General features: G+C 42.7%; 6 protein-coding genes across 8 annotated transcripts; all 6 read left to right on the forward strand.

The window, feature by feature from the left end:
• The first annotated feature begins 225 nt into the window (after positions 1-225).
• On the forward strand, positions 226-1,076 carry LOC145710180 (ATP synthase F(1) complex subunit delta, mitochondrial-like). Its single transcript, XM_081787879.1, has 4 exons — positions 226-379; positions 425-582; positions 628-712; positions 762-1,076. Exons 1-4 carry the CDS (start codon positions 281-283, stop codon positions 852-854), a joined length of 435 nt encoding a protein of 144 aa, XP_081644005.1. The 5' UTR covers positions 226-280; the 3' UTR covers positions 855-1,076.
• A 94-nt stretch (positions 1,077-1,170) lies between these two features.
• LOC145710178 (splicing factor U2AF 26 kDa subunit-like) lies at positions 1,171-2,291 on the forward strand. The gene is made up of 6 exons (XM_081787878.1): positions 1,171-1,242; positions 1,291-1,430; positions 1,472-1,631; positions 1,673-1,772; positions 1,837-2,003; positions 2,049-2,291. Exons 1-6 carry the CDS (start codon positions 1,184-1,186, stop codon positions 2,140-2,142), a joined length of 720 nt encoding a protein of 239 aa, XP_081644004.1. The 5' UTR covers positions 1,171-1,183; the 3' UTR covers positions 2,143-2,291.
• On the forward strand, positions 2,223-4,594 carry LOC145710177 (serine/arginine-rich splicing factor 5-like). 2 transcript variants are annotated; one of them, XM_081787876.1, is made up of 8 exons: positions 2,223-2,428; positions 2,472-2,573; positions 2,616-2,763; positions 3,255-3,415; positions 3,461-3,644; positions 3,687-3,763; positions 3,809-3,944; positions 3,994-4,594. In XM_081787876.1, the coding sequence occupies exons 1-8, from the start codon at positions 2,317-2,319 to the stop codon at positions 4,085-4,087; spliced, it is 1,014 nt and encodes a 337-aa protein (XP_081644002.1). In that variant the 5' UTR covers positions 2,223-2,316; the 3' UTR covers positions 4,088-4,594. The 2 variants fall into 2 exon arrangements, with proteins under 2 accessions (XP_081644002.1, XP_081644003.1); XM_081787877.1 differs by having other exon boundaries at positions 4,015-4,594.
• Positions 4,595-4,608: 14 nt separating this feature from the next.
• LOC145710176 (uncharacterized) lies at positions 4,609-7,418 on the forward strand. 2 transcript variants are annotated; one of them, XM_081787875.1, is made up of 8 exons: positions 4,609-4,900; positions 4,947-5,149; positions 5,193-5,773; positions 5,817-6,099; positions 6,146-6,410; positions 6,456-6,659; positions 6,708-7,117; positions 7,203-7,418. In XM_081787875.1, exons 2-8 carry the CDS (start codon positions 5,015-5,017, stop codon positions 7,314-7,316), a joined length of 1,992 nt encoding a protein of 663 aa, XP_081644001.1. In that variant the 5' UTR covers positions 4,609-4,900; positions 4,947-5,014; the 3' UTR covers positions 7,317-7,418. The 2 variants fall into 2 exon arrangements, with proteins under 2 accessions (XP_081644001.1, XP_081644000.1); XM_081787874.1 differs by having other exon boundaries at positions 4,610-4,900; positions 6,456-6,665.
• A 175-nt stretch (positions 7,419-7,593) lies between these two features.
• LOC145707142 (uncharacterized) lies at positions 7,594-10,472 on the forward strand. Its single transcript, XM_081784630.1, has 14 exons — positions 7,594-7,676; positions 7,728-7,788; positions 7,830-7,912; positions 7,999-8,334; positions 8,407-8,674; positions 8,716-8,882; positions 8,924-8,995; positions 9,042-9,329; positions 9,373-9,486; positions 9,526-9,637; positions 9,678-9,865; positions 9,911-10,018; positions 10,060-10,160; positions 10,210-10,472. The coding sequence occupies exons 1-14, from the start codon at positions 7,611-7,613 to the stop codon at positions 10,409-10,411; spliced, it is 2,166 nt and encodes a 721-aa protein (XP_081640756.1). The 5' UTR covers positions 7,594-7,610; the 3' UTR covers positions 10,412-10,472.
• Positions 10,473-11,214: 742 nt separating this feature from the next.
• On the forward strand, positions 11,215-12,179 carry LOC145706958 (uncharacterized). Its single transcript, XM_081784423.1, has 4 exons — positions 11,215-11,390; positions 11,441-11,521; positions 11,563-11,873; positions 11,917-12,179. Exons 1-4 carry the CDS (start codon positions 11,276-11,278, stop codon positions 12,076-12,078), a joined length of 669 nt encoding a protein of 222 aa, XP_081640549.1. The 5' UTR covers positions 11,215-11,275; the 3' UTR covers positions 12,079-12,179.
• Positions 12,180-13,429: the final 1,250 nt, after the last annotated feature.

Raw genomic sequence — 13,429 nt, forward strand, 5'->3', positions numbered from 1 at the left:
AAAATTGTTGTTATTTTTGGTCTTTGGTAGTTTTAAACTTTGCTTTGAAATTCAAATTATTGGGCGAATTTTTATTCAAATTGATTAGTATGGAGTTTTTAGTATAATCGATAAATATTTCTCGATATGAATGTCGTTCACTAAAATTTTAGGTGGATGAGAATCATCTTAGATAAACTGTTCTTCTTCTGAAAGGTTTCATTAACTACTGGCTTTGCTTCCTTTTAATATTTTTGGATGAAGAGCTTATCTGACCGCATTTTTCTTGTAGAGGTCGAGAATGTTGAAGGCCGCCACTCGAGTCAGCAAAGTTGCTCTTCGAAGCGCCGCGGAGATTCCTGAGGGAGCCATGGCCTTCTCATTCGCTTCTCCCCACGAGGTAAGCCTTCAAACTTTGTCGTTCTCTGTTCATGTGAGATTCAAGGAGTTCTACACCGCCGACATCACCATCAAGCAGGTCGACATTCCCACCACCACTGGCATGATCGGTGTCCTCCCTTCCCACGTCCCCACCTTCGGCACCCTCGCTCCCGGTGTCATGACCGTCATCTCTGAGGCCAGCACCTCCAAGTTCTTCATCAGGTGAGTCTCTCTTTTTCCAAAGAAAAGCAAAGACCGATTGGTTAGCTCTGGCTCCTACACCGTCAACCCTGACTCCTCTGTCTCCGTCATTGCTGAGGAAGGTGCCGCTCTCTCCGACTTCGACAAGGAGGTGAGAATCTCAGTCCGCTAGCAGGATAATTCTAATGTCTAAATTTTAGGCTGCCCAGCAGGCCTTGAACGCCGTGAACACCTCCACTCCCGAAGGCGAGATCGAAGCCGCTGTTCTCTCTGACCTTGTCGCCAACTTGTAAACGATCCTTATATTTAACATCACTCTCGTAATCATTAACAATGATTCCTTCCCACAACAACACCAACATGAGAAGCTCAACGCTCCGACCATTCTACTCTAGTTAAATTATTCATTTACGTATGTAAATGTAAAGTTCTGTCAAGTCCGAGAAAAGAAATCTTATTTATTGATTCCAATTCAACTGTTCCCTGGAATAAAAACATTGGAGACAAACTTCAAATACACCTCGCTTTCTTGATCCTAACAGTTTCATTTCGGTTACGAGAACTCAATTATTTGTTCTGAAAATACTGGGGCATTTTTGACGGAAAAATGATTTAGAGGAAAATGGACGCAGACGCAGGAGCCGAATACTTGGCTTCCATTTTCGGAACGGAAAAGGATAAGTGAGTATCGCAGTCAACTAGAGCAGCCTTGTTGAGATTGTTGCTTAGGGTCAACTGCTCCTTTTACTTCAAAATCGGCGCCTGTCATTACGGAGATCGATGCTCGCGTTTGCACAACAAACCAACCTTCTCGCAAACGATGTTGTTGCAAAACTTGTACCGTTCGCCGATCTTGGACGATGACAGCGGTATGCTCTATTTAAACGATCAAAATCAATGCTCTTTTCAGGCCAGCAGATCACCGAAACCATGCTTCAAAAGCATTACGATGAGTTCTACGAAGAGGTATTCTTTGAGATCGAAGACAAATACGGCGAAATCGAAGAGATGAATGTTTGTGAGAATCTCGGTGATCATCTCGTTGGCAATGTTTACATCAAGTTCTACAGGTCTGTCGATTGTTTTCTTCTTCGCCTGAGCTTTTGCCTAGGGAGGAAGATTGCGAAAAGGCAGCTGAAGGAGTGAATGATCGCTGGTTTGGATGTCAGCCCATTGTGGCCGAGCTCTCTCCCGTCACAAACTTTAGAGAGGTAATAAAATTATATAATATTCCGACTGTTGTTATTCTTTGCTAAGTACCATTATCTTATCTAGGCCTGCTGTAGAGACTACGAGATGGGAGAGTGCACTCGTGGTGGCTTTTGCAACTTCATGCACCTTAAACCGATCTCGAAAGATCTACGAAAGAAACTCTATGCAAAGAAAGATAGACACAGAGGATACAACCCCGATAGACGGCGAGGAGGTCGTTCCAGATCTAGGTAATCTGAAAGTTAAAGATAACGAGGTAACACTGACAATAAAAGATCTCCTGGTCGAAGACGAGATCGCGACCGCGGTGGCCGAGGTGGCCGAGGAAGACGCCATCAACCTGACTTGGATTGGTCGCTCAACTACTAAGATTCATCATTGTTTCCATTCTAAGCTCGACTCAATGGACCGAGACACAATTTTAGTAAAATTTTAAATGCTCTGCACTGTCACCTACTATCCAAAAATTTAGTAGTCGTCTATTTGATTTTATAGTAGAAAGAAGTCAGTTTAATTGAGTGATTCTTTCAGATCTAAATTAGAATGGGGAAAATATTCATCGGCAATTTGACCGACAGGGCCGAAGGTCGCGATGTTGAAGACGCCTTCAGAAAATTTGGAAGAATCAAAGAGATTTCTCTTAAAAATGGCTTCGGTAAATAAGAGTGAATGTACAATTATTTTCAGGAAATTATTAGGCTTTGTCGAGTTTGAAGATGTCCGCGATGCTGAAGACGCAATTCATGAAATGAATGGGGAGCGACTTTGCGGCGATAGAATTACTGTCGAGCTGGCGAAAGGTAAACATATTTTATCCACTCGTTTCTTATAAGTTTTGAAAGGCGGCGGCGGTGGAAGATATCGCTCGCGTTCACGGTCAAGAGGTCGAGACGGACGCAGCTCGTATTGGGACTCCCGAAGATCTGGTAGAGAACGACCGCATCGAACTCCTTACGCGGTTATGGTCGACAATTTGAGTAGCAGATGCACGTAAGTCGATTCGATTTCTTTGATGGCGAGAATCAAAAAATGGGCGAGACAAGATTTGGTGCCACTCACTTGGTTTTGTCTCGTTTCTCTCTGTGCTCCAAATCCTGGTCAAAAATTGTTGGGTTGTCGAAAAAGCTAGTTGGATAGTGACCTGTGGTGCCGTCCGTGATTGATACTGGCATATTCTCTCTATCTCTTGCTACTATTCATGTGTCTTTCATGAGACCATTGATCTGAAATCTTTTGTACTGAATGATCTCTGGTGTCTACAGCTGAACTCTGTTTTGGCGTGGCTGTTCGATAACCAAGTTGGACGCCTTGGTGGCATAATTGTAGAACTGATTCACATCATGGCCAACTACTCTTTTCTTACCCGGTATTGTCACTTTTCTTGACCCATTTCTATTAACTCTAACTTCCAATTATCGCAAGTCCAGTTTACGCTTATGGAGCTGAAATATACTCTGATCTCTGAGTTATTTGTTCTTTAGGTGGGCCGAGTTGAAGGACATTTTCCGCAAATTTGGTGAAGTGACATATACAGATGCTCACTACAGATCTGGTGATGGGAGAGGCGAAGTCTGTTTTTCTTCCCGAGAAGAGCAAGATCGTTGTCTGGACGAAGCCGATGGCATGGATATCAACGGAAGAAGTAAGTCCCTTCGAAACGCTCAAGTCTTTTAACGTTCTCGATAAGGCATCAAAGTTTCGCCTGGAGAAGGTGCTGATCAACGAGAGCGATCACGCGGAAGATACTCTCGAAGTCGATCTCGAAGCAGATCCCGTGGCCGAGGTGGTCGAGGCGGAGGTCGAGGAGACAGATCTCGCCCCCATCGAACAGAGTTTACTCTCGGCGTCGATAACCTCTCTTCCCGCTGCGAGTATGTCCTCTTATTTCTATCGGCAATAATTTGTGTTCTTAGTTGGGCGGAACTAAAGGATCTCATGCGAAAAGCTGGAGAAGTTACATACGTTGACGCTCACACCCGCTCAGGTCGAGGTAATTGATTGACTTTGAAACGCCTCCGTACTTAAAATCGCATAGGTCGGGGAGAAGCTTGCTTTGCTACCCGGGAGGAGTTGTATCGCGCTCTCGAGGACTTACAGGGTATGAAAATCTACGATCGTGCTGTGAGACTGCGCGTCAAAGAAGACGGCGATCGAGATGTCCGTCGATCGAGGTAAGTCGGTGTTTGTGGTGACTTGCGGTGAACCGTTTTTATCTAATAGATCCTACTCTCGCTCTCGTAGTCGATCGCGCTCACGATCCCGCAATGGTGCCCGTTCGAGGTCACGATCGCGAAGCCGTTCCCGCAGCCGATAAAGCGATTCTGTCACGTGAAACATCGATAACGCATATGATAAATTTTAACCTTTGATCAAACAAAACCCTCTTCATATTTGGAATTTCGAATTCCAACTCCGTAGCTTTAAATCATCGTCTTACTTCAAAAGACACTTTCAAATTCAACGAAACGTGCAATGTTTGGATGAGTAGGAGAGTGCCGTCTGGAGAAACTCGTTCAAGTCACCAGATTCACCCTTTTTTCTACAATTTTCTGGCCTCGGTTCATTAAACCGTTAAAATCCTATCTTCATGATTATTTTTGCTATATTTTCAATTTTCAAAGTTGAAGCGCCGTGAATATTCCAAAACTAACAATAAACCTTCAATGTAGGCTTCCGAAGCCAGCGTGCAATATACTAGTCAAATAATGTCCTCATGTTCATGAGCCTCATGAGGTTCTTATGTGTTCTTTCTTTCCTAGAGATGACAAATAGCAGGCGTAGTCATTGTTAGTGTAACACGAGTTTTCGCCTCTTCTTTCAACCTTGGTACTAAGAAGTGTTATTAAGAACTAAGTGCAGGATTCGTTTCGCTTCCAACTTCATCTTAAAAAGCGACTAGTTAGAAATGGCGTGGCAGCAGCAAGGCTACAATCAAAATCACGGAGGCGGTCAAGGCTACGGCCAAAGCAATCAGTATGGACAGCAACAGCAGTTTAATCAGCATCAGCAATATGCGGCGCAAGTGCTTTACGGAGGGCAGTCACAAGGATACAACCAAGGAAATAACTGGAGTGCGGGTCCGTCCAATATGAACAAGGGACCTGGTCATTTCGGGAACTCACACCGAGTAAGATTCACTCTAATTTTCCGCAATAACAAATATCTTTTCAAAGAATCCAAATTACGGATACGGGGAGCAAAGGTACAATGGTCAGGAGGCAATCAAAATCAGCATAACTTGATGCCACATCGTGGTCAACGTCCAATGAGCCAGAACAACCGACAAACTCAACGTCAAAAAGACCCACATAAGCCAATCAACGCTACAGAGGTCAAATCATATATAAATGCATGGGCAACAAAACAGAAGCTAAAGGTGCGCCTTGTTAAAAATACTTATATGACTTGTGATGCTTCAGCCAGAGTACTCTTATAAACAAGAAGGGCAAACTCCATTTGTGCTTTATAAATGTACGCTCTCCATCGGTCAATACGACTGCCAAGGCGAAGGGGCTGCAAAAAGCAAGAAACAAGCGCAAACGATTGCAGCCTGGGATATGTCAGAAAAGCTTGCAGCAAAAGGAGTCCTTAACCTTTCGGAAGTTCCACCTATCCCCGAAAATCTACTCGGTGCTCATGCTACCAAGACTGCGAATCGGGTTGAAGGAAACAATGAAAATGTTTATGTTGAATACGGTGAAGAATATGGCGGTTGGACAACGGAAACTGCAAGACAACGTCTGAACAGATTCTGCATGCAATTGGGGATTAGTTGCAACATCATTAACCATGTCACTGGACCTCCACACGCTAGAGTCACCTCTGCATCCCTGTCGTTGATAATCGAGCGGCTCAACAAAAAAGTTCTTCAAGTCCAAGTTGATGCTCCAAACAAGAAGTCAGCAAATGCAAAATGCTCCATGGAGATGCTAAAACAGCTTTTTGCTCTCAATCTTATTGAGAAAAAAGGTGAACCAGAGATGAAGCTCTTGCGTAAAAGGTAATGTCAACTGTGACGCACAGAAAAAAAACGCTTTTCATAGAAAGAATGAAATCACCTGGACAAGGACGACGGCCCCTAGTCGGTTGAAAAAATTCAAGGAAGAAAATTCTGGTGACAGCTCGTTTGGAATAAGCGAATCATCTGCCTTTCAAAACGGTCAATTCACAATCTCTACGGTCATCAATTGCAAGGGGATCAAAATTGAAGCACAAGCTTCCGAACCATCCGAAGAAGAAGCAAAGATATCGGTTGCAGTTATGCTTGCTAATAAGCTGTGCGTTGCAGGATTGATCGAAGCTAACTTGCCGGTAGCTAAAAGCAAGGTTATCATCTGAACAATAGTTGGATGCCACATAATTTATTTTGTAGAAATCAAAAGAAGAATATCTTGCTAATATCCGACAGACCAACATCGTAATGGTCCCCCGTTTCAATAACACTGGCAGAAATACCCCAGGTGACGACCGCCAACTAAAAAAGAAACTGCTCGACCTCGAGCAAAAGGAAACTTACAAGCGACTCCGTGTCAACACAATGAACAAAATCACTAAGTGTCTGAAGGAGTCGGAAAGTTATCCACAAATTGAAAACTTGCACAGAGTTGGCGAGTTTTTCAAGGGACTTGAACTTGCAGGTAACTATCGCTTAATTAATTCTGAAACTTATCTTTTTTTTTAAGACGAAACCGAGGACTTGGAGCTCGTTGTCGTCTCCAAAGAAAAACCCACGAATTCTTTTGTAAATGAAGTTCTTTCCGTACTTGCTTCTTTGGAAGGATTTACGGCAGATAGATACGAGGACTTCCTTTATCTTACGACTAAAGAGAAGCCGGAAGTATCTATCTACGTCACATTTACCTCAGCAGCATTTTATCCACCCGATGGTAAAGGTAAAACAGGTCATTCCCGCAAGAGAAAAACATTGTTTTTAGAAGAATGCGCAGATCCAGAAGGCATGATTCTTCGTGACGGATGCGTTAATGTCTGGATTCGACTTCAGCGTTGTCTGTTTTTGATGGATCGATGCCACAAGCTTTTCAACTCACTTGCCGTATTGCGTGTTTTGAAATTTCTGGCGCGAGATGCCGAGATGGATGGATTTTCTGGCTGGTTAATGGAACTGTTCGTCATCAGAGCTTTAGAAACTGCCCATAGTTCTGAACCAGCCGGAGATGCGCTCCGACGTGTTTTTTCCATCTTATCAGGAGGAATTCTACTGCCCAACGTCAGCTCTCTCATCGATTTGAACGGAACTGACGACCTCTTAGACCAACTTACCGTTATTCAACGAAACAAAATCACTGCCAAGGCCCATACCTATCTTCGTCTCCAAACATTCAAGGTAAAGAAAAATAAAACACGCAGTATATTTTAGACTCTAAAATTTAGAGTTAAAATTATTAGCATCTTTGATTAAATATTTTTAGCAACTGCACAAAGTGCTTGGAATCGACTTTGTCCAGAAAAAATCGTCGCTGAAAATTGAAGAACCGAAACCCACTTTTAATGAAAACGATAACAGCGTGGCACAAGCTAACTGAGTTATTTCCTGCCTCAAACAAGTCTTTTTGTTAGCTCTTAGTTTGAGTTATCGTCACCACGGTAGCTGCTAAGACGAGTTCCTGAATAAATATTCATTTATCGTTCAATCCTAACGCTCTGACCAATTGATACCTATCTTGGTCAAAGCTGAATTATGAAGCTGTCTAGTAGTCGACACAAATTTAGCAGAAAAGTTAAAAGCAGGTTTCGCGCAGGTGCTTATGAGCGAAAGAACAGCAAAAGCCATATTTGGAAATTTAAAAATATTTCGTAAAAAACATCGCCCACAAATTATGCTTAAATGGTCTCGCTCACTAAGAGATTTAAAAACAATGTCGCCCGTTTCTTTGGAATTTCAGGCAAGCCTCAATATTTTAATACGGCAGGCCTTGCCTTACTCTTAATCGTAGGGAGAGTTCACCTCTGAAGAGAGGAGTGCATGGCAGAATCGGTTCAGAGAGATGATGTCCGGTTAGTTATATTTATAAATGTAAGATAGCTAAACTCTGTAGAAATTACCGTCGATCGACCGCGCAGTAGCACGAGTAAGTTCAGTACTCTCAACACACCCGATCAGCCTAGCCCCGTTCAAAAGGCCCGGCTACGTAAACAACTACCCCTAGGTATATTTTTCTTTTTACTAAGACCGTACAGTAAGTGTTGTTTTATCAGCCTAAAAAGCAATGCAAAATTGTCTTGCACAAGACCGACTCAAATGCGAATGAGATCGCAACGGGTTCTTTATCTCCGCAAAAGAAGAACTCCGTCGATGGCGTCGCAAGCTACATGGTTCCCGTTTCTGGCGACTCGAATGAAAACGACATTCGCTGTATTCGCGACATCGTCGAGAGGTTTCACTCCACTGGGGGAGAAATTAGCTGGGCTAGTTATCGCTCATTGCCAAGAGTGAAGCCGATGCGCGCGAACACTGCAGATAGTGCGAGTATGTGCTCACACGTCATTGCCGAACACCTCGACTTAGTCAATAAATTTATTGGACACCAGAAGTTTCTGAAGGCATCGAGTTTTATTGGATTGTAGGACGCATCACTGATGCGGGATCACATAGCTTTAATAAACTCTTAAAAGTACATAATGATAGAGAATCAGCGATACAAAACCTCGTGCTACATTCAGCCGCATATCGCCCAGTGTATCTTCAAATACACAGACTACTTCATCCAGGCATACTCTGAAAACAGCATGAAAGTCTGCGGCATCATAAACCTTCCATTCCCCAGTAACGTTGAAGAATTCTTTCGTATCCAAGAAGACTTCTTTTCGGACCATTTTGTTGACGTCTCTTCGAAATATGCAGATTCCGGATATGAGATTCGTGAGCACGCGAAGCTACTAGGTAATTTTACGTTCTTTAAAAGTATTGATATTTTTTTCAAGACAAAGAACGACTCAGCAAGGACATGAACTGTCCGAAGTATCGATTCTGGACTGATATCTTTGAATACGGAAAAGAAAATGCGGAGTACTTCTTAGAGCGCCAAACGTTTGCTGATCTTTTTGCGGAAAGAAATCAAAAATTCATCCAAATGAAGAACGTGTGCGAGGTAACTTTTGGAAACAGGATACACTTTAATACTGCTTGAAGCGGCTCTACTCAACGTATGAGAAGTACGACAGTGGAAAATTCACTCGTGCGATGCGTTTTATAAATGTGCAGGTAAGTCTCCTCGTTGATTTCATCAACAAATAAACTCAATTTCAAGGTCAAAGCGATTGAAAATAAACTCAAAGAAAAGCAACAACAATACCGACATTTTGAGTTTTACGCAACCGTTCAAGACTTTCCTCCGCTGGAAGCTCATCGTGCTGGAGTTGGTTTTATTTTCGAAGCACGTGCCCTGCCCCTGGAAAAAGTGGAGACGGAGATTCTTTATCCCTCCGAGCCGACTTCTACTCCGATCGAAGAAGATGTCATGGGCCATTTGTCACACGAAGAACTTTATAATACAACTGACAAACTTCGCCTGGCATTTTACGATGAGTTCATGATTGTAAGTTCATATCAAGTCCCACTGGCACTGATTACTGCTTTAGATTTGCAAGAAAGAACGTTCGAAACATTATCGAACGTTACAAAGAAAGAGATCAGGAAGAAGTTGGAAATTTTGCGAGCTGATTCCTTACTATCACATAACAAAGATTATCCAGGTACCGTTTTTAAAGAAATTTCTACTGACAGGAATTTAGGACGTGAAAGCTTCGCCCCATTTTGCGGTTGTTTGCGAAGGAGGAGGACGAAGGCTTCTTCTGGAATACCAAAGCTCATCAGAATACAAATCCTTCGACGATTTCGTTAAAGGTTTTTGAATTGATAGTGAGAGAGCGTGACCAAAGTATAGGATTCTTCGACGTCGTGGAGAAGAGATTAAAAGAAGTGGACGGGATCGTCGAGTTTTCAAAGATCGAGATGGGGCTTCGAGGAACTAAGCGGATAGTGCCTTTCTTCCGAACGTCAGGTGGCAGAGCCAATATCGCCCCTGAACTCGCTCTTCTGCAATCGAGAGTTCAAATTCAATACGTTGAAACGGTTGGCTCTTGTTTATAAAATACCTTAACCTTCGACTATCTCTAGGTGAACAAATGGGACATGAGAGTGTCTCCTTTCATCGGCAGAAGAAGCGATCATATGCGAAGATCGAAAAAGCGGGAGGGATCGTCTGGAGAGTTGACACTTCCAAAGGTAGACAAAAATTGTCTGTATTTGTTCAAAATTATAATAAGTACGATCTCATTCGTCCACACGCTTACAAACCATGGACTTCAACCTTCAAACTGTCCGATTCACTGACACACATTTCTCCAACTAAAATGGGCTTTCCTCGGTAAGAAATTTCAAACTGCAACGATCAAATTAAATATAACTCTTTATAGAAGCCAAACGTGCTTTTCAATGTACGAAGGATTGATGAGGACTACCTCAATGAGATCGGTCTCGTCTTTGAATTCATACCGAAGTCATCTCAACAACTCGGCGAACAATTTGGATGAATGCAACGAGTCGCCAAATATTCTCGAGCATGCGTCTGGCGACGACGTTTTCCTCAGTCACAATGTTGAGAAACTTGTCATTTAAACGATTCTTTTGTAAACATTTTCACTGCCTATGGTATTTATTGTTAATAAAATTCAGATTAAGTGCTAACAGGATAAGAATAACGATCGCAGCCAGTGCATCTAACTAGATTGATCAAAATATAGGAAACCTCTTCTTTAGGAGGAGATAACTCGCGGTACTCTGACTTCCATTGACCAGTGCTCGTCTTGATGAATTTGGCGTGAATGCGAGAATGAAGGAAATCATCGTCTTCAATGTCAACGACTGTTGTTTCGAAATCGAGTCCGGAGTAGTAAGGTTGTTCTTATAAAAATTGTATAATCATGTATTTGCTCTGACATACCAATGGTAGAAATTGATATTTTGAAGAAGAACTTGCCGGGATCATCATCCAATTCAGTGACTTCTGTTTTGAGCGTCCATCCACAATTTGTGACTCCGTACTCCGAGAGCTCGAGCTAAAAAAGAGCAGGGCCGGCAGATTTGACCATTGATCGAGTCCACGGTTATCTGTCGTCGCCATCTTCTCAACGGCATTTTTGAGCAAAGTAGAGTGGTTCCAAATTTCGAACTCCTCTGAGCACAGTAGTTTGTGAGCAGTTTTTTAAATCTCCACGATTTCACAAAGACTAGAAATGAGTGCATAAATTGCAAATTGTCAGTTTTCTCTGAAAAGTAGCTCCATTTCTTGAGAATTAATCGCCGCTAAAGGTTGCGCGGAATTTTTCAGAAGACGGACCTTTTGCTGCGGCTTAATCCACTTTGTCTCGAGGCGAATGTGCTGGCTATATATTGCTGGACTCACTGCTCGCAATGTCAAAGTCAGTCGTCTGATAAAGATACTGATAATCCATCCTTTTTATAATTTACTTTTCGTCCAAGATGAAACTCGCCGTTTTTGTTATCGCTGCTGCCAGCGCCAAACGAGTTGCTCGACAAGCTGATGACGCCGTCGCAAACGAGACTGCCGAATATGACGATTATGGCGAGCGTAAACGTAAGAGAAAAACTAAGAGAACATTGTTCGGAGGCTAATGTTACTTTCAGTCAAGGGAAACAAGGCGAACAAGAACAACTACGCCCCAGCTTCTGGCTCTTACGACCCTGCACCAGCAGCTACTTACCCAGGTATGAAGTCATAAACAAAAAGGTTGTAACTTGGATTTTAGCGGCGAATAACTACCCAGCCAACAACTATCCAGCAGGAAACAACTACCCAGCCAGTAACTACCCGACTCAAACTGGTTATTCTGCCCCGGCTTACCCAACTTCTCCTCTCAAATGCTGGCATTGCGACGCCATGAGCTTCGAAGAATGCGAAGCCAAGGGAATGGAGAAGACTTGTCACCCCAACGAAGGATCTTGTTTTTTGGAAATCAGAGAACGACGACAGAACGGCCACGCTGGCCCATTCATGCAGATTTGCATGGGCTGCAAGAGCAAGGACGCCTGCGATAACATGCAGAACCAGAACTTCCAGGTGAGAAGAGCTCTCAGCTTCCAAGAGCTCACAATAAATTTAGAACCAAAATCCCGCTTACACCCAATGCCGCCCAGAGAACTACTACGGCGAATCCGTTTGCCGACAGTGCTGTGCTTCTGACAACTGCACAAAAGAACCAAGCTGGTGGTACCCTGCCGACCGAAGCGAATGGGCTTACAAAGGAGAAGAATCTGGATATTAAAAGTGAATTTGATTTATTCTCCTCTTTGACAGCAAACTATGCTGCTTCCAGTATTATTGCAACTCATCTTGTCAAATCAGAATAAACGTGGTGAAACTTGATCCTTACTCCAAACGTGTTCAAAACCCTTTATTAGATTAGCCCGCCTAATTTGAACTTGTGACTCATCCAATGGGAGCGAATTGAAGGCTTTTGAGCGAAATCGACAGAGAAGCAGATTTTTGTAAAATTTTTCTACAAAATGTTAAATCCAGACCATCTTTCCATCATTTATTCCTCAAATTTATGCATAACATAATCATTTATTAAATTGAAAAATAACAATTAAAACTTCTCATTTTCCAGAAAAAAGGGCGAAATCGGGCCCTCAAAAATGCCGCCATTAATTCCAAACGATGAGGGTTCATCCGATCTCGCGGATTATTCGGACGATCCCGAGGAGTGGCATCCTTTGGCTGGTCAACGTCGAAGAAACGAATTTTTTTTGCCGGAATTTCTACAGGGAATACTAAACGAGGCTTTGGAGGGAGCGCCACTGATTCTCCCAGGCGCCCCTTGGATGGAAGACCTCTTCGATAATGAAGAGGAAGAAATGGATTCTGGAGAAGAAGACGAAAATGGAGAAGACGAAGAAGCAGAAGACGACGACGAAGAAGAAGAAGATTCTGAAGAAGAGTTCGAGGAAATGTGGCGAGAGATCGAAGAAAGGATCGGTATCAGAGAAAGAAAACTCAAAATTTAAATGAATTTTTCTTGAAGCCAGAATAAGCCTTGACGAGCATCGCGAAGCTTTAGCAATATTACGAGAGATGAGTCCAGAAAACGGAGAAGAGCGATGAACGAATATTTTTAGCTTCAGCTCAACTGCCCTTGACTGGAAAAGAATTTTTTGTTTTAATAAATGGAAATGATTTTAAATCAATCGTAACTTTGAATTGAAATCAACGAAGAATACTACTTCATTCGAAAATTTCGTTCTTTTTTATGATATTTCCAATTTCCAAAAAATGGAGGATGAAATATTTTTATAGGGAATGTTTTACTAAGAGTGGCTTTCTATCTGACCGCCGTGTAGTCTGTCGCTTTCAATTTGGTATTCTACGTCGTTGTCTCAAAATTCCAGCGGCAATCGGAACAATCTGATTCCATTTTCCGGCCACTTAGGCCCATATTTTTGCCCATTTGTTCTCGAATTTTTCGTAAAACGGGTCGGTTTCGCTGCTTTTTAGTGGGAAGTTGGAGCTTGCCTCTTGCTCCGGAATTGAACTTATGGGTGTAGAAGGGGAAAGCGTGTACCTTTGGAATAATAAATAAGGTGATCCCGTGATGACATTAATTCGACACAGAGGGG

Source organism: Oikopleura dioica, chromosome XSR, assembly GCF_907165135.1.
Source record: "Oikopleura dioica chromosome XSR, OKI2018_I68_1.0, whole genome shotgun sequence".
Taxonomy (NCBI): Eukaryota; Metazoa; Chordata; class Appendicularia; order Copelata; family Oikopleuridae; genus Oikopleura; species Oikopleura dioica.